This window comes from Eretmochelys imbricata, chromosome 12 (genome assembly GCF_965152235.1).
Source record: "Eretmochelys imbricata isolate rEreImb1 chromosome 12, rEreImb1.hap1, whole genome shotgun sequence".
In the NCBI taxonomy this organism is placed as follows: domain Eukaryota; kingdom Metazoa; phylum Chordata; order Testudines; family Cheloniidae; genus Eretmochelys; species Eretmochelys imbricata.
In genome coordinates, this window is record NC_135583.1 from 19,060,931 (window position 1) to 19,086,469 (window position 25,539).

Sequence of the window (25,539 nt, forward strand, 5' to 3'; positions counted from 1 at the left end):
AAGCCTCTTTGCAGCTTCCCTAGCCCAAGTGCTGATCCAGGACATCTGTAGAGTGGCCACCTGATTGTCCATCCATACATTCACGTCCCATTACGCATTTACCCAGCATGCCTGGAACAATGCTGGCTTTGATAGAGCAACGTTACAAGCCGCAAGACTGTGAACTACAAGCCCACTTCCGAGGATACTGCTTGTGAGTCACATAGAATGGAATCAACACGAGCAAGCACTCAAACATGAAAAAACGGTTACCTACCTTTTCGTAACTGTTCTTCGAGATGTTTTGCTCATGTCCATTCCATTACCCACCCACCTGTCCCTCTGTTGGAGTTGCCGGCAAGAAGAAACTGAGAGGGCGTAGGACCGGTCGCGCCTAACATACCAGTGCATAAGTGCGTCACTCAAGGGGTGCCACAGTCAAACCTATGGATACCACTAAGGCAAAAAATCTCTGATGATTGTGCACGTGGGTGCTCACACACCTAGATGGCACACACCTACCTCATAGGGCTGAACAGCTACCTTGTTCCACTACAGAGGCAGATAAAATAATCCCTATGTATTAATTACCTCCGTCACAGGAATGTTCAGAGTTTTGAATTCCTTGGTGAAAAGAGCTGCAGAACAGTAGTAGATGTGAAATGATGATCTCTTTAATAGCATCAGATACTTTTAGCAAATAAAACGTACACCTCTAACTCCAGTTATTTGTTGCTTTTTCAGTGGATACCAGTGTTGCAGGACTTCAGAAATAAGGATGCAGTCTGGGGTTTTGTGCCGTATGAAAACAATCAATCCTCAGTTCCAATTACTCTTCACATTGGAGATTACAATATGGATGGCTACCCAGATGCTCTTGCCATACTAAGGAATACTTCTGGAAGGTACAGTATGTATGAAGCTAAAAGTAAAAACACTATCAAAACATATATCCAAATATCAGTTCATGCAATTTTAAGAATTACACCATTGATTAGAGTAATGTGTATGAAATTTTTAGTGTTAGATTACCTCACTCTTCTTCATAAAATGAATAGTTAATTTTATATTTACTAAGCATTTTCCTTCTTAAAAGGTTTACATTTTGCATGAAAATTGTAAAATACATCATAGCATAGGGCCAGATTGTGGCTCAACATGCCCAACTGCACAGGGAAGTTAAGAGGGGAAAAAGGACTTCTTGCTTCAATGTTCTAGATCACCAGGAGATCTTGTATTTTGGAGAAGCAATTGATTTAGAGGCATCTGTTATATTGCCAATAGTTGTGTATGTTCCAAGCTTAATTAAAGTTAATAGAGGGGCTCTCAAATGCAATACAATTATTTTTTGTTTAATAGGGAAGATAATTCTGTGTAGGGGGTAACTGGGAAACTCTGGGAGTGTGAATTTATTTATTTATTTGTGAATATCTACAAGTTTTTTTCTTGAACTTGCACTGCTTCAGTCTGATGAATTGCTCACATTGGAGTCTCCTTCACCTGCCTTATCCTCAGTTCTCAGTGAGCACCTGAACAGTGATTAGGAGTTCACTGTGCATTATGACTTATGGAAAGCTCAGCTCATTTTCCAGTCTCCAAAGTTCAGCAGTCTGGTTTCTTTCTGCCATTTGTTTCTGTTAGTGCTGAGGTTTGATGTCTTTGTCCTTGTTGTGTATATTGAATCCATCTCACAACCCAGTAATTTCCCTTTCTTTCATCTTTTCTTTCTCTCCAAGACACTTACAGTTAGATTTAGATAAGGTGAATCTTCGCTATCTTTATTTTCCCGTGTTCCCTTCCTTTCCATATTTTCTTTTACTCCCTTCTCTATTCCTCAGTCACTTTTGTCGCTTTTCTGTTTTCTTTCTCCTTTCAATCTCTGCCCCCGTTTGTTCTTTAATCCCAAATATGGCTTCTTTCCTCTTTCCTTCGCCCCAACTCCCTTTCTCCATTTACTACTCTTCCCCCAAGGAGTGCTATAGGCATCATAATGGAGAAGTTACTTTTTCTGATGTCAGCACATAACTCTTAGTCCCCATACTGGGGGAGCGGAGGTGAGTTTCCTACACAAAATTCATAGATTCATAGATATTTAGGTCAGAAGGGACCATTATGATAATCTAGTCTGACTTCCTGCACAACGCAGGCCACAGAATTTCACCCGCCACTCTTACAAAAAAAACCTCACACCTATATCTGTGCTATTGAAGTCCTCAAATCGTAGTTTAAAGACGTCAAGGAGCAGAGAATCCTCCAGCAAGTGACCCATGCCCCATGCTACAGAGGAAGGCGAAAAACCTCCAGGGCCTGTTCCAATCTGCCCTGGAGGAAAATTCCTTCCCGACCCCAAATATGGCGATCAGCTAAACCCTGAGCATATGGGCAAGATTCATCAGCCTTCACCCAGCGCTACCTTTCCATTCAGGTAGTCAGTGTGCGCCTCCCCCGTAGGCAGCTACTTCACCCTCAAACAGTTGTTGACCCATTTAATTTTAATGCAGAAAACTATAAGTACATTTTATTGCGGTTGTCACACACTTCTCTGCTCAGTATCTCCAGTTCTTTGTCACAATAATGCTGTCCCAATATGATCCACACATAGTAGTATGAAGAGTAGTATTATTTAGAAGAGCCCATTTCTCTGGATTTTAATAGCCTGCACCAGCTGAAGAAATCAGAGCACACAGTACTCCAGAAGACATTATGCCCAGTCACTTATGTTCTAATGCAAATGTTGTACTTAGTACATATATACTTCTTGCATATATGTGCTTTAGGATTTAATAGTAAGATTTAATACATAAAACACATCATTTTACCTAATTACTGTGTTATCACACAATAAAAAGGTTAGAGAGAAACAGGAAGCAAAATCAATTCCACACACTCAGTAGCTCTTTACAGCATATAAAGTAGGTTCAGGTATACAGCCAGAAAGAGACCCCCAAATGCTCCATTCACACAGACAACTCTGTTAGTTTCCATTATCCTCCTACAGTCCATCTCTTCAAGCTCTTCAAACAGGTGATACAAAAATCCTTCTTTCCCAAACTGCTTTCCCAGTACATCCACTGTCATCATTTTCTAAAATGTGTCTGTAATATCACACACACTCTGTTGCTTAGTTCTCTGTGCTATCATAGTACCAGAAAAGAAAAAAGCATCTCAAAGTCCCTGTAATACTTTCAAAAATCCCTACAATCCACATTTTAAAAGCTCCATAAACTCAGATTACTGAGATGGTCATGAAATCTAATCCATATTAAAAGGAATTTTTAAAATGCATGTGATTGAAGGTCTATCATGTAAAACTATATTTAGTATCCTGTCAGCCTGCTGTAAGGACCAGTAGGATACTAGTATTTGCAAGTAGTGCAAATTTTAAAAATCCACCCATTTTATTGTCCACCACATTCAAAAGTAGTACCCACCAATAGTAATTTCAAAGGGTGCTCAATTATAATAATAATTATAGGTGGATTTGGTAGTGTGGCGTCCTGACTCTTCCATTTTAAGACCTTGTTTTAAGTAGAGCTATGTGAATAATCATTTTTCTGCTTGCTGTCCTTACCAAAAGTTGCGGGGGGGCATGAGGGGGGTGGAGAGATTCATTTCTGATCAAACCAAATGTTTTGGTTCACCAAAACTGAAACATTTCATTTCTTTTTTTGAGATTTACCTTTTATTAAAAACAAAATGAAGTACATTTCAAAATGAAAAGTCATTTCATCTTAAAGTAAATGTTTAATTTCAAAAATGTCAAGAACACATTGCAAATTTTACTGAAACAGTTCAGTGAATTGGGCATGGATTTGCTTAATGTTTGCTTAATGATTTTAGACCCAAATCTATATCTTTTTTGGGAAAAAAATGTTTCCCTGGAAAATTTTCGTTCAACTCTACTTTTCAATTGCTTATAACTTTGCTGACTTTAAAGCATTTGTATGTAAATTTTACATGCCATGCCAGGAAAATTCCATGTCTGCCTCAGGCTGATTTCCCCTACCCAGTTAAAATGGTTCAGCCATTTCTGGGAACATTAGTGAAAAGTACATTGTTTTATTTAAAACAAATAAATAAATGTGAATAAATAAATGTGAATAAATAAATTTAAATAAATGTGAGCCTGTATCATTTACCCAGGAAAAAAAAATAACCCCTTCCAAAGAACTCTCATTGATGCCAATTGATCAGGATTATTATTACTTATTATGGTGCCCAAAAGCATGCTAGGTGCATTGCAAGACAAATTGAAAGAAAATATCCTTATTAGGAAGAGCTTATGGTCTAATTTTTGACATGATGCAAGGTAGGATAGGGTTAAACAGTGGGAAAGAATAAGGTTAGAGGATCAGGCCCTTAGACCATGACTCAAATAGTGCTGCTGCTCTTCCATTATATTAACTTATGTGTAATTACATTTTCAAGTACATTTTATAAGCATAGGGCAACTAAAATATTGTAAAGACATAATTTGCATGCAATATTTTCATATGGCTTGCTAGAATTAATTTTACCTTCATGCCATAGTGTAATATGCTGTAGCGTAATATAGCATTTGTTACTGTGTAATGCAAATCAGTAGGTGAAGTTAATTAAAATATAGCAACATATTTTTCCTGCAGAGGAAAGGTAATACTCATTTCCTTACCACAGATCCCCTGAAGCTCTGTTGAAAAGGCAGTATTGACATCCAATCTCCAGTGGCAACAGACTTGCAGGGAAGACATTTTCTCCCTTATTAGGCTTTTTATTTTCAGCGAAGATAAAAATGAATCTGAAATCTATGGAAAAAATACATTGGTTTTTATTTATTATGGACATTTTTATATCTTCTTAGTAACCGTATTTCTTTTGTATTGCAATATAATTAGGGCTGTCAAGTGATTAAACAAATTAATCACGATTAATTGCACTGTTAATAATAGAATATCATTTATTTAAATATTTTGGGATGTTTTCTACATTTTCAAATATATTGATTTCAGTTACGACACACAATACAAAGTGTGCAGTGCTCACTTTATATTTATTTTTGATTACAAGTATTTGCACTGTAAAAAACAAAAGGAATAATATTTTTCAATTCACCTAATAGAAATAATGCAACCTTTTTATCATGAAAGTCGAACTTACAAATGTAGAATTATGTACAAAAAAAACTGTATTCAAAAATAAAACCATGTAAAATTTTAGAGCCTGCAAGTCCACTCAGTCCTACTTCTTGTTCAGCCAATCGCTCAGACAAACAAGTTTGTTTACATTTCCAGGAGATAATGCTGCCCGTTTCTTGTTTACAATGTTACCTGAAAGTGAGAACAGGCGTTCTCATGGCACTGTTGTAGCCGGCATCGCAAGATATTTACGTTCCAGATGTGCTAAAGATCCATATGTCCCTTCATGCTTCAGCCACTATTCCAGGGGACATGCGTCCATGCCGATGATGGGTTCTGTTCGATAACAATCCAAAGCAGTGCAGACCAACGCATTTTCATTTTCATTATCTGAATCAGATGCCACCAGCACAAGGTTGATATTCTTTTTTGGTGGTTCGGGTTCTGTAGTTTCCTCATCAGAGTGTTGCTCTTTTAAGACTTCTGAAAACATGCTCCACACCTCATCGCTCTCAGATTTTGGAAGGCACTTCAGATTCTTAAACCTTGGATCGACTGCTGTAGCTATCTTTAGAAATCTCACATTGGTACCTTCTTTGCGTTTTGTCAAATCTGCAGTGATGGTGTTGTTAAAATGAACATCATGTGCTGAGTCATCATCCGAGACTGCTATAACATGAAATATATGGCAGAATGCACATAAAACAGAGCAGGGGACATACAATTCTCCCCCCAAGGAGTTCAGTCACAGATTTAATTAACACATTTTTTTAATGAGCGTCATCAGCATGGAAGCAAGTCCTCTGGAATGGTGGCTAAAGCATGAAGGGGCATACAAATGTTTATTATATCTGGCACGTAAATACCTTGCAATGCAGCTACAAAAATGCCATGCAAATGCCTGTTCTGACTTTCTGGTGACATTGTAAATAAGAAGAAATGTAAATGTAAACAAACTTATTTGTCTTAGCAATTGGCTGAACAAGAAGTAGGACTGAGTGGACTTGTAGGCTCTGAAGTTTTACATTGTTTTGTTTATGAGTACAGTTATATAACAAAAAAGAAATCTACAGCACTTTCACGACAAAGAGGTTGCACTATAGTACTTGTATGAGGTGAACTGAAAAATACTATTTCTTTTATCATTTTTACAGTGCAAATATTTATAATAAAAAATAATATACTCTTTGATTTCAGTTACAACACAGAATACAATATACATGATGTAGAAAAACATCCAAAATATGTAATAAATTTCAATTGGTATTCTGTTGTTTAATAGTGCGATTAAAACTGCGATTAATCACAATTAATTTTTTTAAGCACGATTAATTTTTTTAGTTATAGATATAATTAATATAATATAATTAATCAGAGGTTGTTCTTTGAAGGCACCCCTAATGTTGAGCAGCCCTTGAAAAGCTATCTCTATTGTGGTGCACAAGAGATCTCACACGAGGGTAATGTCATCACCCTAGACTATGTAAAGGAGCACCTCTCCCAAATACCTCAGTTCCTTTGCTGCAGCTGCACAACATAAACTGAACTCTCCTTCATGTCCTTATGCTAGAACTTCCCTTTCTCTAGTTTAATGATTTCTTGTAAAAATAATAGTATCTGATAGTTTAGTGTAGATAGTCATCCTTCCTTCCACAATACTGAAAGGTGAACTGTCAGTCTGGAAGGAGGTTACTAGTGAAGTTCTTCAGGAATCGGTCTTGGGACCAATTGATTTAACATTTTTATTACTGACCTTGGCACAAAAAATAGGAGTGTTCTAATGAAATTTGTGGATGACACAAAGATAGGAGGTATTGCCAGTGCAGAGGAGGACCAGAACATCATTCAAAAAGGCTTGGATGACCTTGAAAACTGGAGTAATATAAATCGAATGATATTTAATAGTTCAGAGTGCAAGGTCATGCAGTTAGGGACTAACAACAAGAATTTTTGCCATAAGCTGGGGACATAGCATTTGGAAATGAAAGAGGATGAGAAAAACCTGGGTGTACTGGTTGATCACAGGATGACTGAGCCGCCAGTGTGATGCAGCCATAGAAAAAGGCTAATGCAGTCCTAGGATGTATCAGGCGATGTATTTCCATTAGAGCCAGGTAAGTGTTGTTACTATTATACCAGGCACTAGTGAGACCTCATCTGGAATACTATGTGCAATTCTGGTTTCCCATGTTTAAGAAAGATGAATTCAAACTGGAACGGGAGCAGGGAAGGGCTACTAGAAAGGTCAGAGGAATGGAAAGCCTACCTTAGGAGAGGAGACCCCAAGAGCTTGGCTTGTTTAGCCAGTCCAAAAGAAGGTTAAGGGGAGATATGATTGCTCTCTGTAAATACATCGGAGGAATAAATACCAAGGAGGGAGAGGAGTTATTTAAGTTAAGCGCCAGTGCGGACACAAGAGCAAATGGATATAAACTGGACATCAATAAATTTAGGCTTGAAATTAGACAAAGGTTTCGTACCATCAGAGGAGTGAAGTTCTGGACCAGCCTTCCCAGGGGAGTAGTGGGGGCAAAAATCCTAACTGGCTTCAAAACTGAGCTTGATAAGTTTATGGAGGGGATGGTATGATAAGACTTCCTACAATATGATCTGCAACTGCTAGCAGCAAGTATCTCCACTGGCTGGTGATGGGATACCAGATGGGGACCGCTCTGAGTTACTACAGAGAATTCTTTCCCAGGTCTCTGGCTAATGGATCTTGCTCACTTGCTCAGGGTCTAACTGATTTGCCATATTTGACGTTGGGAAAGAATTTTTCCCCAGGTCAGACTGGGGGAGACCCTGTGGGTTTTTCGCCTTCCTCCGCAGCATGGGGCACGTGTCACTTGCAGGTTTAAACTGGAGTAAATGATGGATTCTCTGTAGTCTTTAAATTATGAAGTCTTTAAATTATGATTTCAGAACTTCAGGAACTCAGCCAGAGGTTAGGGGTCTATTACAGGAGTGGGTGGGTGAGGCTCTGTGATCTGCAATGTGCAGGAAGTCAGACTAGATGATCATGATGGTCCCTTCTGACCGTCAAGTCTATGAATCTATAAACCTTTGGCCCTGAGACCTGGACCATATTGGGCAGTCAGCCTTGTAAGGGCTTGAAGAGTTGGTACTCCTGTCCAACAGTCATACTATAGACCAATGCCCACATATGGTGCCTCTGACCTCTGGGCAAAACCCACTCAGTAACCCTGTGTACAGTTTGCTGAACCGTCATTCCCCACACTAGAAAGGAGAGAAACTTCAGGCTCACCTGGCTTCTCAGTGCCAATAGCCTGATACTCCATGCCTGTCAGGAGTACTAAGACCAGCGTCCGTGCTAAGAGTTTCTAACACAGGACTCAAGACACACTGCCTCTTCAGCCTCCATGCTGTGTTTTACCACAGGCCTTAGACCATCATCTGCTTAGCCCGCTACTGTGAGCGAATCCCTCACTTAACACAGCCTGACACAGCTAAGTTAAAAGCAGTCTTAAAGATCAAACCAACACTGCCTATTAAAGCCTCCTCAATAGCCTTTATGACAACCTCAGGAAGCACCCCGTTGGTGCCTATTCCTCATTTGGCACTGTTGTCATTGCCATACCAATCGTCTGGTACCAATACCTCTCTGGTTGCATCAATTTTAGGTGCAGACACCCGTCATATCTCCCAACAAGATGGACATGAGCTGAAGGAAAAGAGAAAGTGCTGCCTTTCTCATCCTTCACCAAGTTCCTTGTGGTTGCTGCACTCCTCAGATGTCAAGGAATCTTTGTCTACCCCTACATTGTTTAGTGGCTCTTAAGCGCCGTCTCTCAGCAGGACCTCACCTCTGTGATCTAATACACGTGCAACCTCTTTTAGTATTTGGGACTGGTAATCAACTGGCAGAAATCCTCCTTTCATCCCACACAAAGAATCACCTTCATTGGAGCAGCCCTAGATTCAAACCAGAGCTTTTTCATCCAAAAGAGAAAGTTTTTGTTGTTTTTTCCCCCAAAATAAGAAATTTTCCAATAACTTTCTGGAAACAATTTGAAGAGCTAACACAATTTTCCCTAAGACTAGTAGGCCTGATGGCCTCATCAACCTATGTCACTCCCTTTGCTCATCTGAACATGAGACCTCTGAAGCATTAGGTTACAGGTCTCTCCCTACACACTGGATAGTCATAGCCCTTTGCCAAGACTTCTAAGTACACAGCCTACAGAACACCTAGGAATCCAATCTCCATATCAACATACTAGGTCTAGAGGCAGTGTGGTGGGGCCTCATAGCCTTTCATCTATCTCTGCAGCATCGTTTAATATAGGTGCTTACAGAAGACACTATGCATCCAAAATCAAATCCACCCATTAAGTCGTCATCTTCCAAGGGAGGAAAACATGAAAGTAAAATTGCTCAGCTGTGGTCTCAGGAGCAACATAAGTGGTCCCTGAAACCAGCAGTTGCCAGTGAACTATTTTACATTTGGGGCTAACCCTGTAATAGACCTCTTCATATCTGAACAAAATACCAAATACCAAGTGTGCTGCACAAGAATACCAAAAGATCTTTGGTGGATTTCTGCTGGACCAGAGCTAACATCTTATATATACCTTCCCTCCCGTTCCCCTCATACTCAGGGTCATAAGGAAGATTAGGTTGGATGGAGCAAACACTTTACTAATAGCTCCAATATGGCGGTGTCAGCACAGTATCCAGATCTCTAATAGCTGATGAGTGAATCAGTGTGTATGCTGCCTTTGTCTCCAGACTTCGTCTCAGTGGAAAGGAAGGATTCTGCGTCCCAACCCAGAGGCTCTCCATCTTGCAGCCTGAAGGACGATTTGCTCACTTATGTAGATAGTTTCTGCTTTGGAGTGTTTAAGCCTTCCTCTTACAAATCAGGAAGGCGTCCACCCTAAAATATTGTAAACAAAAATATAAACTATTTACTATCTAGGCAAGTGGTAAAGGGCTCACTCTGTCTTGAGCTGTGGTCTCTACAGTCCTAGAGTAGCTTGTACACCTTAAGACTCAGGACTTAGCCTTTATGAAGGTTTATATGTCAAAAATATTTGCTCATCACAATTATGTTAAGGGCAAATCTATCTTCTCTCACCCTGGTGATGCAGCAGGAGAGTGGTGGAAGGGAGGTATATAAACTCTAGGATGATCAAGACCTTATTCCCTGTGGACTAGGAAAAGGTTACTTACAAGGTAATTGGAGCACCTGGAGCCAATTAAGGCCCCACCCAAGACCTAATAAAAAAAATTTTGCCTGGAAAAGACTCAAGCTCTTTAGAAAAAGTAATGGATCATTTTTTAGCATATGAGAGATACGAGAGAACACATTACAAGAAACTTTCATACTGTGTTGGAAGAATGTTTCGGACATTGCTACATCTTAGCTAAACAACCAGTATCTCATGGCTTCACGACCCACTCCACAAGAGCCATCACACCATCCGTGGCATCAATGGCCGGTTCCCATATCAGAGAGATATAAAGCAGCAACTTGAGTTCCATGCACACTTTTACCAGATATTACTGCTTGAATTTAGCACTGTGCTACAACACCGTGTTTGGGAGAGTGGTGTTGTGTACCTGGTGGAGCACTGCTTGCGAATCTCCTACAAGCAGAAATGCACAGAGACCGTCAAAGAACAGAGAGTACTTATCAGTAACTGTTCCTCTTCAAGAATAGCATCTGTGCATATATGCTACCTGCCCATCTTTCCCTCTGCCTCAGAGTTATGTATAAATTATCAGGACTCTGTGGTTAGAGAAGAGAAACCAAGGTGGTTGGGAGCACACTTCCTTATATATGTCAGGACAGTGTTGCCGTCATATGAAATCTCCTCTGCACTTCCCAAGCAAGAGTGTTTTTTAAACCAGTTCCGCAGCTTGACACCAGGGCATATAATCTCACAAATGTGAATGCACAGAGGCAACTCTCAGCTGCTGGTAAGTAACTTGTTTTTACTCATATTAACTAATAAGGTTAGTTTTCTGTAATACTCATTGTTTGAGGGAGTGATGGACATCTTTTTTTTTTTTTTTTTTTTAGTAAAATGACAGTTTCCCCTGAATAGTTGAGAAAAAAAGTCTTTCAGAGATCAAAAAGAATCTTTACCACCATTAATTGTTCTGAGAAAATCTTTACACCTGCTTAAATGTAAATGAGTAACCTTTAATCCACGTTTTCTGTGTGAAACGGTGAAATCCTGCGTATTTAACTTATTAACATATAAAATGCTTCTTTAATGGATAGAGGCCCTTAGCAAGCAAACCAATTTATATTTGCAATTCACTGAAGTCTGTTCAGTCTTTAATCAATCTCCTGAGGCAATTATATTTTCCTTTGAAGTTGCTACCTGGAATGGAATTTTGCCATCCAGTTGTTTCCCCTGAAAAATGGTTATTGAATCAGTCTGTAATATACAATTTATAATTAAATGTAATAAAATCATTATTGAATACTAAGCATTTTGCTTTGCAGCTCTAACAGAAATTGAGAATAAATATCTTAGTTATAAATGAACTATTCCTTGAAAAATGGTTTGTAAGATACTAGGGTTTTATTGTTTTAAATATCTTCATTATATTATTGCTTGTGTACGCATAGTTCATCCTTCTTAGTTCTAAAGGTGTATTTTACATATAAAGAGAAATATTAATTAGTCTAATGAGTTTCCTGCAGCGTGAGTCAATAGTAAATCATTGTACAGTGCCAACATTTCAGTATCACAGTGGAGCACACACAGGTCAAAACTTCTTTTAAAAGAACTGTTATGAACAATCTTATATTCCCTATAGTAGCATTCTGGCACTTCCTCTCCTTTTGGGATCCAAGTAATGTCCCATGCCATCTGTCATAGGGGCCTCAGCCCACAAATGTATGTGTAGTGAAGTGGACTACATACTCTAATCAGGATTTAATATCAAGTTGCTGTTGTTTTTTAAAGGCTCAGTTGTATAATATGGCAGAGTTGCTCACAGAATGGTCAAATACTCCATTATAATGTAAAGCACTGACAAGTCTCCTTTTGAAACAAATGGGAAACTCACAGGCTCCCACTCCTGTCTTGCCAATCAGTGCTACTTTTCTGTTACCCACATTGTACCACACAAGAAGGAAGCCTTTTTCTTTCAAATGTCATTTGAAACAAAATCATAAAATATGGAAGAATGATTAAACTTAAATTATTTTTTAAAATTTTTATATTTATCCAATCCTGCTGTACTGAAGAGAAACGTTTTATTTCCGATAGCTCAGAAAAGTTAGGCTGTAAAGGAAGAACACTTATGAATTAGAGCCCTAAATAAATGTAATAGAAAGAATTCCAGTTAAATTATCTCTTTTAGTGTGGCAGTTACCTAATTTGTCATTGGCTTGTACTGCTTGTTTTTCATAGAGTACCTTTAAAAAGTCAATGGTTGTAATGGAAAATGCAACACTGGTTCTTCAAACATTTGTTTAATTTTTCTGAACATATTTCCAAAATGTCAATGCCATGTTTTTGAAATTTCATTGCACCTATTTTAAGATTTTGAGTCAATACAAAATCATTCTGTTGGGGAGTTCTATTCAAGTGTTGTATCTGCTACAGATCCATAAATGCTATATATGTTCCTTCCTTTAGTGTTACTTACCTTAATCTAATTTTTTATCCATACATATTGCAAACCACAGTATTATTGTTACTCTGGCCACATCCAGTGTTTGAACCTATATTATCCTTGGGCATCAACATGTGTAGGCTGAAACACAGGTAATGAATGGTGTGCCATGCTAGCATTAGACCTTGTAGCAGGCTGTCAAGAATAGATCTCCTCCCTAAGAGGAAATGGTGCTTTACATTTAAAATCTTGCTATCTCTTTATCCCATAGTTCCCATTGTGTGACACTCAGGGTCCAGCTCTGCATTAGGGCTCAGTGATGCTGTACTGTCTCTTCTACTCTCTTCACATAGGCTTTCTATGTAGAAAGACAAGACATGAGTAAAGGGAAAACATCTCAATAAAAACATTGTTCCAGGCAGACCTTCTGCATGTGAGCATTTTGCCTTCCAAAGCTTAAATAAAATGTTAAGCAAATTAAATTTTTAAAAATTTAATCTCATAAACGGTACACATTTTGTGTAGGATAGAGGTGGCTTAATTGTTATCAAACCATTCTAGAGATAAAGGGCCTATAACTCCTGACACTGCATCTGTATTGCTTCTAAACAAAAGACTGGTGGTCCAGAATACACAACACAACATGGATTGAGTTTCTTCTTCTTAGTTTATTACTTCGTGGATTATACAGATTTTAGTAAGCCATAGCAAATTCTGGACAGCCACTAGCACCTGAATGCTAGTGCAAGTGGTGGGTCACTTGGGAACTCTGTTTACATAGTTCATAACTTCTTCCCTCAGGACAGCATAAAAGTATTACAATGTGTAAATCTGGATGTTGGTCTCTCCAGACAAACAAATCATTCCGTTAAGTAACGTTACATAGGAATTGTTACAACAAAGGCATATATCTACTACCACTTTCAGTGTAACTGAAGGGAGAGCAATGTTAATCAAATATTTTTTATGAAATGATACTGTAAGAAGGTAGATATTTTGATAAATGTGTAGCATTTGATTATTTTAAACCATATTATTTGATTACAATTTAGTCACCCCAGGAATTGCTGAAAATAATTTTATTTGCTTCTGAGGGTGGGTTTGTTTGTCTCCTGCTTACATGGGTCCATGCACTTAGGTCACTGGTTGGTTATATCTCACCTGTGATATATTTCAACAGACTTTTTTTTTCTTTTTCTTGAGGGGGGTGGGGCAGCAGCACCACCCTCCAGGGCCAGCCGCACCGGCCGCAGCTTGGGCGGTTCCTGGGGCCAGCTGCACTGGGACAGCGGCAGGTGTGTCTGGCTGCAGGGCCACCCAAGCAGCTGGCTGTGGAGCTGCTCCAGCAGCGGCCGTTGTGGCTGTCACCGGGGCCACCTGAGCCCTGGCCTCTGAGCCAGCTGTTTGTATGGCCCTGGGGTCAGCCACACTGGCTGCTGCGAAAGTCATGGAGGTCGCAGAAAGTCACAGAATCCGTGGCTTCCGCGACCTCAATGACAGACACGGAAGCCTAACTATAGGGTGTTCGAGGATTACATTAATAGGGAGCTGATCAATTTCCCAGTCACTCTTATATTTATAATGTTATCATTAGAGAGTTCCTGTTAAATTAATCTGTCCCCACTGTGTAAAAATAAATTTACAAACAAAAATGTCTCTTGTTCTACATGTGTGCCTCCACAAAGCCAGAGGACTTGCAGTTAGGAATTATTAAGGAGTAAGAATGTAAATAATATAGCCTGTGAGGAAGAGAGATTATTCTGTGCTCAAAATTCTTAATTTAAAGATGCAGATAATAGTGCCTTTTTAATCCTTCGGGCAACTTGGTGTCACATCTCAAGAGGCAAAATTCATCCCCAGTTAAAAAAAAATTAACATCCATGGATATCGGTGGAAATTTACCCAGCGGTTCATCTTCTGGATTTCTAGAGAAGCGGGGGTGGGGAGGTTTCAGAGGAAGGTGACAAAAATTGCTAGTGATGTGGAAAAACTTTTGTATCATGAGAGATTGAAAAAAATGGGACTGTTTATGTTAGAATGGAGTTCAATAAAAGGAACTTAATATAGGTATTAAAAATGGAAGGATATTAAGAAAGTAGATCAAGAGCTTCTGATCTCTCTGATCCTAACATAAGAACAAGGGATCAGTCAATGAAATTGCTTGGCAGCAAATTCAGAACTGATAAAGGAAGCATTGTTTTCACATTGCATAATTCAACTGTGGAAATCATTGCTGTAGGATGTCATTGGGCCAAGAATTAGGCCGGATTCAACTTGGGATTGGACATTTATATGGATAACAAGACTATCCAGAGACATTATAGTTTTGGGGGGGCAGATATAAAACCTCATGCTTCAGGACTTAAACCAATCTCTAACTGTTATTAGGACTTAGAATGAGACTTCCATTGGCAGCTGATTACTCCACATCTGTCTGCTGGAGGGACTTCTTGCAACCTTCTCTGAAGCTTGGAGGTGGGATGCTGGACTAGATTGACCAGTATGGCAATTGCTCTTTCTATGAATGAAAAAATAAATGTACCAACAAAAGAAACTTCCTTCTTCTGAGAGGCAGGAAGTGTCTTATGCTATTTCAAACAATTCAATACTTAAGCAGTCATTAAAGGTAGACTTTGCTGGATCTTTTAATAGGGATTTACTTCATATCAGAGAGAATGTAAGAACAAAGATACAGGGCAAGGATAAGTAGCGTCAGAAATTAGTTTTGTGACATTCAAATTTCAGTTTAGAAGTAACCCTCTTGCTAGTATTGAAAATCCTGAACAGTAACTCTGTCCCAGAATCCTCCCCTTCCTCAACCATCAGGTATCTGTTGCACAGGGAGTGGGGATTGTGCTTACACGTTACTTCCCTAAGTTTATTCCCCAAAACTTTCATGATCTGCAAGGGACAAGTAGCCCACTACCTACACCACCATTTTACTATTTCTTTTCAGAGTGCTTCCTCTTTCAGTTGCTCTTACTCAAGCCCAAAATTGAGTCAAGCATTTTAAGGAAAGAAGGTGTAATTTGTCTTAGTTTGCCTTTAAGAGTTTCACAAGAACCTGCAAATCTCAAGGAACTGGAATCTATGCAAATCAAACCCATTAAACAATTAGAAATCTTGTAGAGTTCTAGTCTATAATTTATTTCATTGTTACGATTATGATGGCACAAATGGACAAAGGAAAAGAAAATTACACTGTTTTAAAGGAATGGAGAGTAAATAGTTAACTTCTTTAATTTTTTAATTTATTTTTAAGATGAAAATTAAAAAGTGGTACTTTTAGAACTTTCTTTTGGTGGAGAAGAAGGATAGGAGGGAGCTTGGGGAAAAAACAAACATGATCTTGTGCTGCAGAAAAAAAAAAGAATGGAGGAGAATGTCAGGGGAAGAAGGAAGGAAAGGATGAGAGAGGAAAAACCAGGAAGAGTGAACACAGAAAAGGAAATGGGAAATTTTCAAATCTATAGAGGTAATGGGAGCAAAGAGAGGTGAAAGAGACACAGTTTACTAGTGGAAGTGAGGGAAGAAGGCTTTCAAATATGCCCCTCTTCACCAAGAATTGGAAGTACCTTAAACATGTTTAAGGTTGCTCCAAATTCCAGTTTTTGTATACGTTCCCTCCCCTGAAGAGCAGCCTGGATGGTTTAATACGTCTTTAATTCTGAGTAATGAAGCAACTGTAAGGCAGCTGTGCTACAGAGATCCCATCCTCTACATTCTGTTTCCCACCTGCTCTGCCCTCATCTAATTTACATTAGAATTATTTTTAGACTATGTGAAGTGGCATAATTTGTGATAAGTTATTTGCCTCTCTGCTTTTGTTTTTGTTGTGCTATTCTACATGGCTTTTACAAAAGTACTTACATGAAAAGTGATTGAAGAAAAGGAAGAAGAACTAAAAGTTAGGAAGATGGAAGAGCAGTAAGACCTTCTTAACACTAGGAAGGTTTTCCTGATATGTATAGTTACACTGGAATACCAGCAAAACCTCTAGTGTGAATACAGTTACAGTGGTATGAATGTTCCCCAAACTGTCATAAGTTTGCATCTGTGCATCTACAGTAAGGTTTTTATCAGCATAACAATGTCAATAAAAAAAATTACAACCCTAACTGATTTAGCTATGCTAGTAAAACTTTCAAGTGTAGGCCAGGCCTAAGAAAATTAACCACATTGCTTTCTCATTTTGAAATTGCTCTTTGGCTGATGTGGCCGTCTCCTAAATTGTATTTCTAGCCTTCTTCCACATATACCTGCCCTGCCAATGAACCGAAGTCTCAACTGCAGTGTCCCAGTGAGCTAGTCTTGTGCTTCTCTTGATTACAGATTACTTGTGGTGTCAAATGATGTTGATTCTGTGATACGGATTAGTGTTGTCTTGGAGCTCTATTAGGTTACCAACCCTTTTTCATTCGTACCCTAATTTAGGTTAAAAACATATCAATGAATGCACTATGCTCAGAACATTACAAAGATAGGTTATGTGGGCAAATGAAAACTTTCTACATTAATTATCATACACTGCATGATATAGGATAGAACAACAACACCCAGCCTACCTCCCTCAGAATATTTTCTTTCTCTCATGCCCCACTTTACACAAAACTAATTTTGTTCTTTATTTCATTCCTATAAACTGCAAAATAATAAGTTCTTAAATTTGGTAATTCATCTGAGTCGGACATAATACTGAATGTCGATGATATTAATAAGAACCAAGATGAAAGTTAGATGAGAGGAGATAAACAATCAGAAGTCAGCATATAATGCAGTTTTGTTTGCTATTACAAGATGTCTAGACATGATCTTATGACGTGTTCAGGGTTTTCTAACTAAGAAAAATGAGTAGGCATCCCTGCATTCTGCATTATTGCATTTGCAAACCAGTTCTTCAGAATACTTAAGAAACTGGCTGAAGAGATCTCTGAGTCATTAGCATTTTTGAGAATTTGTGGATGACAGGAGAGAATCACAGAGGACCTGAAAAGGGCTAATATAGTACTTATCTATAAAAAAGGCAAATAAGGACAATCCAGGGAATTATAGCTCAATCTTAACTTCGGGAACGGTAAAGATAATGGAGCACATAATCAATTGATCAATTTGTAAACATCCAAAGATAATAAAGTAATAAGTAACCGTTGACAGAGTTTTGTCAAGAAAAAATCATGTCAAACCAATCTAATACCCTTCTTTGACAGTGTAACAAGCCTTCTGGATAGGGGAGAAGCAGTAGATATATCTTGACTTTAGTAAGACTTTTGATACTGTCTCTCATGACTTTATCATAAACAAACTAGAGAAGTGAAGCCGAGATGAACCTAGTATAAGTTGGGTACACAACTGGTTGGAAAAACACACTCTGTAGTTATCAATTGTTCAGTCAAGCTGGAAGGGGGCACGTTGAATGAGATCCCACTGGGATCTGTCCTAAGTCCAATTCTGTTCAATATCTTCATAAATTATAGGGATAATGGCATAGGGAGTACACTTATAAAGTTTGTGGATGATACCAAACTGGGAGGGATTGCAAGCACTTTGGAAGACAGGATTAGAACTCAAAATTATCTTGACAAACTGGAGAAATGGTCTGAAATAAATAGGATGAAATTCAATGAGAATAAATACAAAATACTAAACTTGGGAAGGAATAGTCCACTGCACAAATGCAAAATGGGAAATGACTGCCTAGGAGGGAGCACTGCAGAAAAGGATCTAGGGGTTATAGTGGATCAAAAACTAAATAGTCATCAATATAATACTGTTGGAAAAAGAAAGCATCATTCTGGGATGTATTGTATTATAAGCAAGACCCAAGAATGGTTTCAGAGTAGCAGCCGTGTTAGTCTATATTCGCAAAAAAAAAAGGAGTACTTGTGGCACCTTAGAGACTAACCAATTTATTTCAGCATAAGCTTTCGTGAGCTACAGCTCACTTCATCAGAAAAGTCATCTGATGAAGTGAGCTGTAGCTCACGAAAGCTTATGCTCAAATAAATTGGTTAGTCTCTAAGGTGCCACAAGTACTCCTTTTCTTTTTGCAAAGATCCAAGAAGTAATTCTTCCGCTCTACTCTTCTAAAGGAGGAATAATCAAAATCTGGTTTAGGTGTATGATATGTGTTTGATCTCTGACCTGTAACAAATACTGAAGACAATAGAAGCATTTTTTAAAAGTTCTGCTAATTTTAATACATATGTTCAGAATGCAGGAAGTTCAAAATTGCTGTTGTATCTTTGGGAGCTTGCCTTTCACTACTCTAATTGTTAGCTGATCATTTGTGATTTAGTTACCAATCTGAGATAACCCATATTGTGTAGAATCAAATTTTTAGGGGATGTCAATTTTTCTTTCTAGTGTACACACTTTGTAAGCATCTAACTTATCATATGTGATACTAGGAGTAATAGATCAACACTAATCAGCTCTAATTATCTGAATGAATTTCTGCAGAACCCTGATTTTTAAATTGCTAAGCTTGCTAGATAAAAAGTGTTGCCTTGTTTTCTCATACTATTTGAAGAAATATGATCTCATAATTAAAAAGTCTAAGACCGAGAGTCAAGAGATCTGTTCCTGTCTCTGTCATATTTTCATGAGATAATTATTATTCCAGTTGTGGCCATTATTTTAAAATGCAGTATTGGGAAAAAAATAGGGAGATGAAAATCTGTGGACATGTTTTGAATAAATGTTGCCCTCAGTATTTTTAGTTCCAACAGTTTGGGGTTTTCAGATACAGATGGATAGAACATGGGAAGTTATGGGAAGTTGCTCTATAGCTATCATTGTTTTCAGTGGAGCTGATGTATTTACTCTGTGGTTGTCATAAAGTACTATGTAGCGTTTTATGATGACTTACTAAATAATTTTTCAATCAAGTTATGATTGTAAAGATACTAGTGTAAATATTTGGGGGGAAATGGAATAGCCATGATCTGAGAATTTTCTTAAATTTCATTGTCCCAAAGATAGTCTGGACCTCAAATTGGGTTGGTCTAATATTTTTGATTAATGTAGGATGTTTGTGTGGATGAGCTGTCACTTCCCCAAGGACAAACTGCTGATTTCACTTGTACTCAAACATACTGGTTGCATTCAGTAAATGGCGTCTTCAGCCAGTGGCTGAAAATGAAAACTTGACCTCCCACCTTAAAAATAACAATTGTTGCTCACAATTACTTTAGAGAGAATACATGCATAATTAACTATGCTCATTTGTCCCAAAATGGCATAAATATATCACCAGTGCCAGTGGGGGAATTTAGCGAAGTGACTGGCCAAGTGACCAATTCACTTTCTTTTGCTATTAAGTATTTTTTTCAAAGAAATTGAGGGAGAATGCCAGTTTCATTTGCATTTCCAGTTGGATACAATACTTGACTGCTTCCAAGATTTAGAAGCGCAAATTAATAAGATCAACAGTTGGCATTGTTTTAATTTTATTTGTCCAGGTTGGAGTTTTGACTATTCCAGGCTGCTGGAGAATAGGGTTTTCCTAATGTGAATAGGATTGCTGAAAATGCTTGCTTGCCTTAGAAACATCTTAAACCAGGATGACTTCCATGGCAAACAGTGACTGGGATGACAGAATTATATAGATTGGCAAATGTTATCAATTATGGAGATATTGTGGATAAGACATAAGACTGGAAATTAAGAAAGCTGGATTCTGTTTCCTAATCTGCCATGGACTCTGTCTCTGAATTTGGTTCTCTGTTTCCCCATTTGTCAGATGTATATGTATTACCTGCCTCATAGGCTCAGATATGTGAGGCAAGTCAATTTTACATAGTCTGATTGTCAGGGTAAAGTTTTTTAAAGCTTTCTGATATCCTCATATGATAGGCACTGTACTGTAGAAGTACACACCTTGCTGGTTGCCTAACCACAGTATCAAGCACAGCAAGCTGCATAAGAAATGTACCTCAGTAGAACTCTTCTTTTGTCCTCTTTAAAGTGCATGCAAGAATATGTGTGTACATGTGCACACACAGACATACACACACAGTCTTCTACATAGTCTAACATTGTGGAAAAGAAGATGCTTTTGATATTGCTTCATGTATTTATCTTTTACATCCACCCTGTTTTTATGATCAACTGGTTGTTTCAAGAAATAAAAATTTGAAAACACTGTTTTGCTGCAGACAAAATCAAAGTTGATTTTCTTATGTCAAGTTAAAATTTCTACATATTGCATCTTTGGTCAACAGAGTCTTTGTAGGAAGAATGCATGCAATTTTTTTTTTTAAGGGTATTATCATGTTGGGTGCAGTAACTGCTTCTGTAAATGCTGTAGTTCTGCAAATAAAAGAACACCTATAATATATACAAATGGAATCTTTCTTGGTCATGTCCAGTGTGTCCCTTTACCCTATTATTTTAGTGCTGCGTTTCCTGTCCTAGCAGGATATTGCAAATCTTTTGCTATGTGAAATCATGATCTGATGAAGCTACATCAGAAGTACTGGTTCTGACCTTTTAAAATTATTCAGTATTTTTTCAGTTTATAGTTTAAAAGTCCAAGTATTAGATTTGAAATACCTCCACTTCCTGGTCCTGATTCAGCAAAGTCTATCTGTATTAACCAAATAACTTAAGCATGTGCCTAACTTTAAGAATATGCTTAAGTGCTTGGCTAAAGAAGGGCTTCTGGAACCACTGTCTGAAAGAATCAGTTGAACCCTTTTATCCGTCTGATGTAAATACATTAAATTCTATACAGTGCACTGTATGCGGTTGGTTCGTCTTAAAAGGCTGGGTGCTGTCAGCTTTTACATGAATGTTGGAGACACCACCGAACTATTTCCAACACTATCAGTTGGCTTTGGTAGCCTCCCATCCTATCTCTGTTTGTTTTTGTTTCCAGCCTGGTATTCTTAGAGGTGGCTGCATTTCAGTGGTGTTCTATAAAACACTTAGGTCAGAAAGATACTATATAAATATAAAATGCTATTTTATGTAGCCACGCAAACAAAGTATATTCAGTTTGATATGAAAAGTGGTAAATCAAAGAGTCGAATAGATTTTTAAATGTTGGATTATAGTTTGCTTTTCAAGAAGTGAGTAAACACTGATACTGACAGGGAAAAAGAAGTTCTTAAAATATCTTGGGTAAAATCCTGGCCTCATTAAAGTCAATGGCAAAAATCCCATTGACATATGTGGGGTCAAGATTTCACCCTTGAAGTGAAAGGAGATACAGGAGTATATTAAGTTTTGTGTATGTCCCTTTAACATTAATTTGAGTTAACATGTAAATCAGAAGACCTCTATAATATATTGTGTAGACCTTTTCCCTGTAATATTTTGATAGGAAAAGTCAATGAAATTTCCAACTACTATAATGGGTTTAATAGTGCTTTTTTTTTTTTTATTCAGTGTATAAATTGTGGGGAGTTTCTGTTGCTAAAAAAGGTGTTAGGCTTTGATTAGTGGATTTACTTCTTGGACACATTCATCCTGAATGTGTCAATCTATGCTCTTTGGCTATATGCTCTGATCTCTTAATGTGTAGTATAAGTATCATTCTTTCAAATATAATGTGTGCTTCTTGATGCTGTAATTGCCACATCAGAACAGCTCTTAAGAAAATAAATGAAGGACAAGGTCATGAAACACCATAATCAAAAAAGAATGTGAAATAAAGGAAAACATTAACTGCAGGAACCAAGACAAACAACTAGTATTATTCTTATTTGTATGGGGTATTACAGTTGTGCTAAGACAATTTTAGTCCTTTTATTAATTCAGACCATATTTTCAGTGCTAACTGAAAATTTTAAGAAAGTATGTTACTTTTCAGGGAAAGAAATTGTTCTGACTTTTAAGATATAATTGAACACAGCTGCTTAATTAAAGATAATTTCAGAGTTGTCAACCTATTTAAAATGCAGGAAGTGAAGAAAAAAGATTCAGGAAGGCAATAATAGCTAGAATGCAGATGTGAGCTATGCTTCAAACAAAAATCAATTTAAAAACAGGATGAAATAACCAAACCAGTAATTATTCTTTGAGTATTGTCTGTAAGCCCTAATTTCTATATGTGCCTACTCATACCACATCTTTACCAAAACTCTCTTGAAAGCTTTGACTGTTTGAGCTGCACACATGCTCTCTCATGATACCAAATGTTCAAACAGTAAGTATTATAAGAAGCCATGGCCCTACCACTCAGTTCCTTCAATTGGCTGTATTTTTCTTGTGTAAACTATTTTATTGTTTTGCCATAGTTAGATTAGTTAGATGGACCTTTTGTGCCACTCCCAACCAAAAAATATTGATAAGGAACCTTTAAAATCTGATCACAAGGATTGGAAGACAATACTTGGGAATACATAAACTGACTATTTTGTATTTGCTTAGAAGTTGGATAACTCATTGCCAGGTCAGATAAACAAGTTTAATTAAAAATAATGTTGAATCATTTTTCAAAAGGGCAGCTTTCTAAAGGATTGTGACATATAAAATATTTTGGTGAGAAATGTTCAAATATGGAAGAAAAGGGAAATAAAGAGCTCTCTGATAACGACGTTCCAAAACATCCCATCACTTTTATAGATGTCTAAATATTTCACTGCCAAGCCTCCGATTAACATTTTTCCCTTTTTGACTACTACTTTGGTGCACATGGCAAGTAGTACAAAGGATAGTTGTAGTGTATACAACAATGCACTTTTAAGTCTGAAGCTAGGGAATAACAGAGAATGGTATTTATGCCTCTTTTAAAAACAAAAAAAAGTTGAACAAATAAATGCCAGTTGAATGTAATGCAATAATTTGTTCTTTAATTTATCAGTTTATGTATCTGAATATAATCAAAATCTAACTTTAGCATGAGAGAGAAAAAACATCTCAGTGGGGCATCTTGTAAGTGTTCGTCTCTGTCTGAGGGGTTGGAGAAAATGCGGTTGTATCTTCGAGGTTGGCTGTAGACAATGGATCGTGTGGTGTGGTCTGGATGAAAGCTGGAGACAAACACCTACAGGATCTCTATCAAGCATTCTTACAACTATAGTACCCACCTGCTGAAGTGAAGAAATAGATTGACAGAGTCAGAAGAGTACCCAGCAGTTACCTACTACAGGACAGGCCCAATAAAGAAAGTAACAGAGCACTACTAGCCATCATCTTCAGCCCCCAACTAAAACCTCTCAGACGCATCATCAGGGATCTACAACCTATCCTGAAGGAGGACCCATCACTCTCACAGATCTTGGGAGAGAGGCCAGTCCTTGCATACAGACAGCCCCCCACCCTGAAGCAAATACTCACCAGCAACCACACAACAAAAACACTAACCCAGGAACCTATCCTTGCAACAAAGCCCATTGCCAACTGTGTCCACCTATCTATTCAGGGGACACCATCATAGGGCCTAATCACATCAGCCACACTATCAGAGGCTCGTTCACCTGCACATCTACCAATGTGATATATGCCATCATGTGCTAGCAATGCCCCTCTGCCATGTACATTGGCCAAACTGGACAGTCTCTACGTAAAAGAATAAATGGACACAAATCAGACGTCAAGAATTATAACATTCAAAAACCAGTCAGGGAACACTTCAGTCTCTTTGGTCACTCGATTACAGACCTCAAAGTGGAAAATCTTCAACAAAAAAACCTCAAAAACAAACTCCAAGGAGAGACTGCCGAATTGGAATTAATTTGCAAACTGGATACAATTAACTTAGGCTTGAATGAAGGCTGGGAGTGGATGGGTCATTACACAAAGTAAAACTATTTCCCCATGTTTATTCCCCACCCCCACTGTTCCTCAGACATTCCTGTCAACTGCTGGAAATGGCCTACCTTGATTATCACTACAAAGGGTTCCCCACCCACCCCCCCACTCTCCTGCTGGTAATAGCTCACCTTACCTGATCACTCTCGTTACAGTGTGTATGGTAACACCCATTGTTTCATGTTCTCTAAGTATATAAAACTCCCCACTGTATTTTCCACTGCATGCATCCGATGAAGTGAGCTGTAGCTCACGAAAGCTTATGCTCAAATAAATTTGTTAATCTCTAAGGTGCCACAAGTCCTCCTTTTCTTTTTGCGGATACAGACTAACACGACTGCTACTCTGAAACCTGTTGGAACACACAATTTTAGTTCCCATTTATCTCCTATATATTATTTTTACATCCAGCATCACAAGTATCAGATATTAATATTGGTTTTATCATACAAAAATTCTTTGCAGGCTTTAATGCATCAAAGCTGTATGGCGCACAGTCTGACCGAGGGAACTAAAATTGCAGATAAGGGTGCTGACAAGCTGTGAGGAAAGATCAGAGGAACTCAGAGAGCTGGGGAGTTCTGTCAGACTTCTCAGGAAAAAATGAGAGGCTAGAGGAGCAAAGAGATTTAGCGGGGACAGCACAGACGTGAAATTAAGAGCTGAGAAATACAATACTAGAAAAAATGCAGCATATTTAACTGTATGCATAAGAATCGCAGAAGCAGCTTCCTAATATTTTCAAATAGAATAAGCCTTGATAAAACGACATTTTTCTGCAGGCCCGGTATCCCTGTCATATTTTACTTTTAGTTGTGTTATAAATTCATTGTTTTAGACAGATTTAAACAAATGCATCATTGGCTCAAAGGACCCATGGAATTCACATAGACCATAAGAATTAAATTTTAAACTCTACTTGAAATAAAACAAAAATAGAAACCTCAGCTAGTTACTAAAAAACCATCTCTTTGGATCAAGCTATTTAATTATTTTTCCTACAACTTTAATACTACTACTACAGATCTAATTTCAGTGATTGATTACTATGATTAAGTAATAAGAGCTTTTTTCTAAACCTTTGACTTGA

The 25,539-nt window shown here is 37.9% G+C and overlaps 1 protein-coding gene across 9 annotated transcripts in view; it reads left to right on the plus strand.

Annotated features, from left to right (window-relative positions):
- Window positions 1-25,539, plus strand: part of ITFG1 (integrin alpha FG-GAP repeat containing 1) — a 218,268-nt gene that overhangs the window by 106,200 nt on the left and 86,529 nt on the right. For all 9 annotated transcript variants that reach the window (XR_013347660.1, XR_013347662.1, XR_013347658.1 and 6 more), the window contains exon 10: window positions 724-884. Coding sequence is in view for 2 of the 9 variants with exons in the window: in XM_077831061.1 (XP_077687187.1) it covers window positions 724-884 (161 nt within the window). In the remaining 7 variants the exon portion in view is untranslated. The remainder of the gene's footprint in view (window positions 1-723; window positions 885-25,539) is intronic.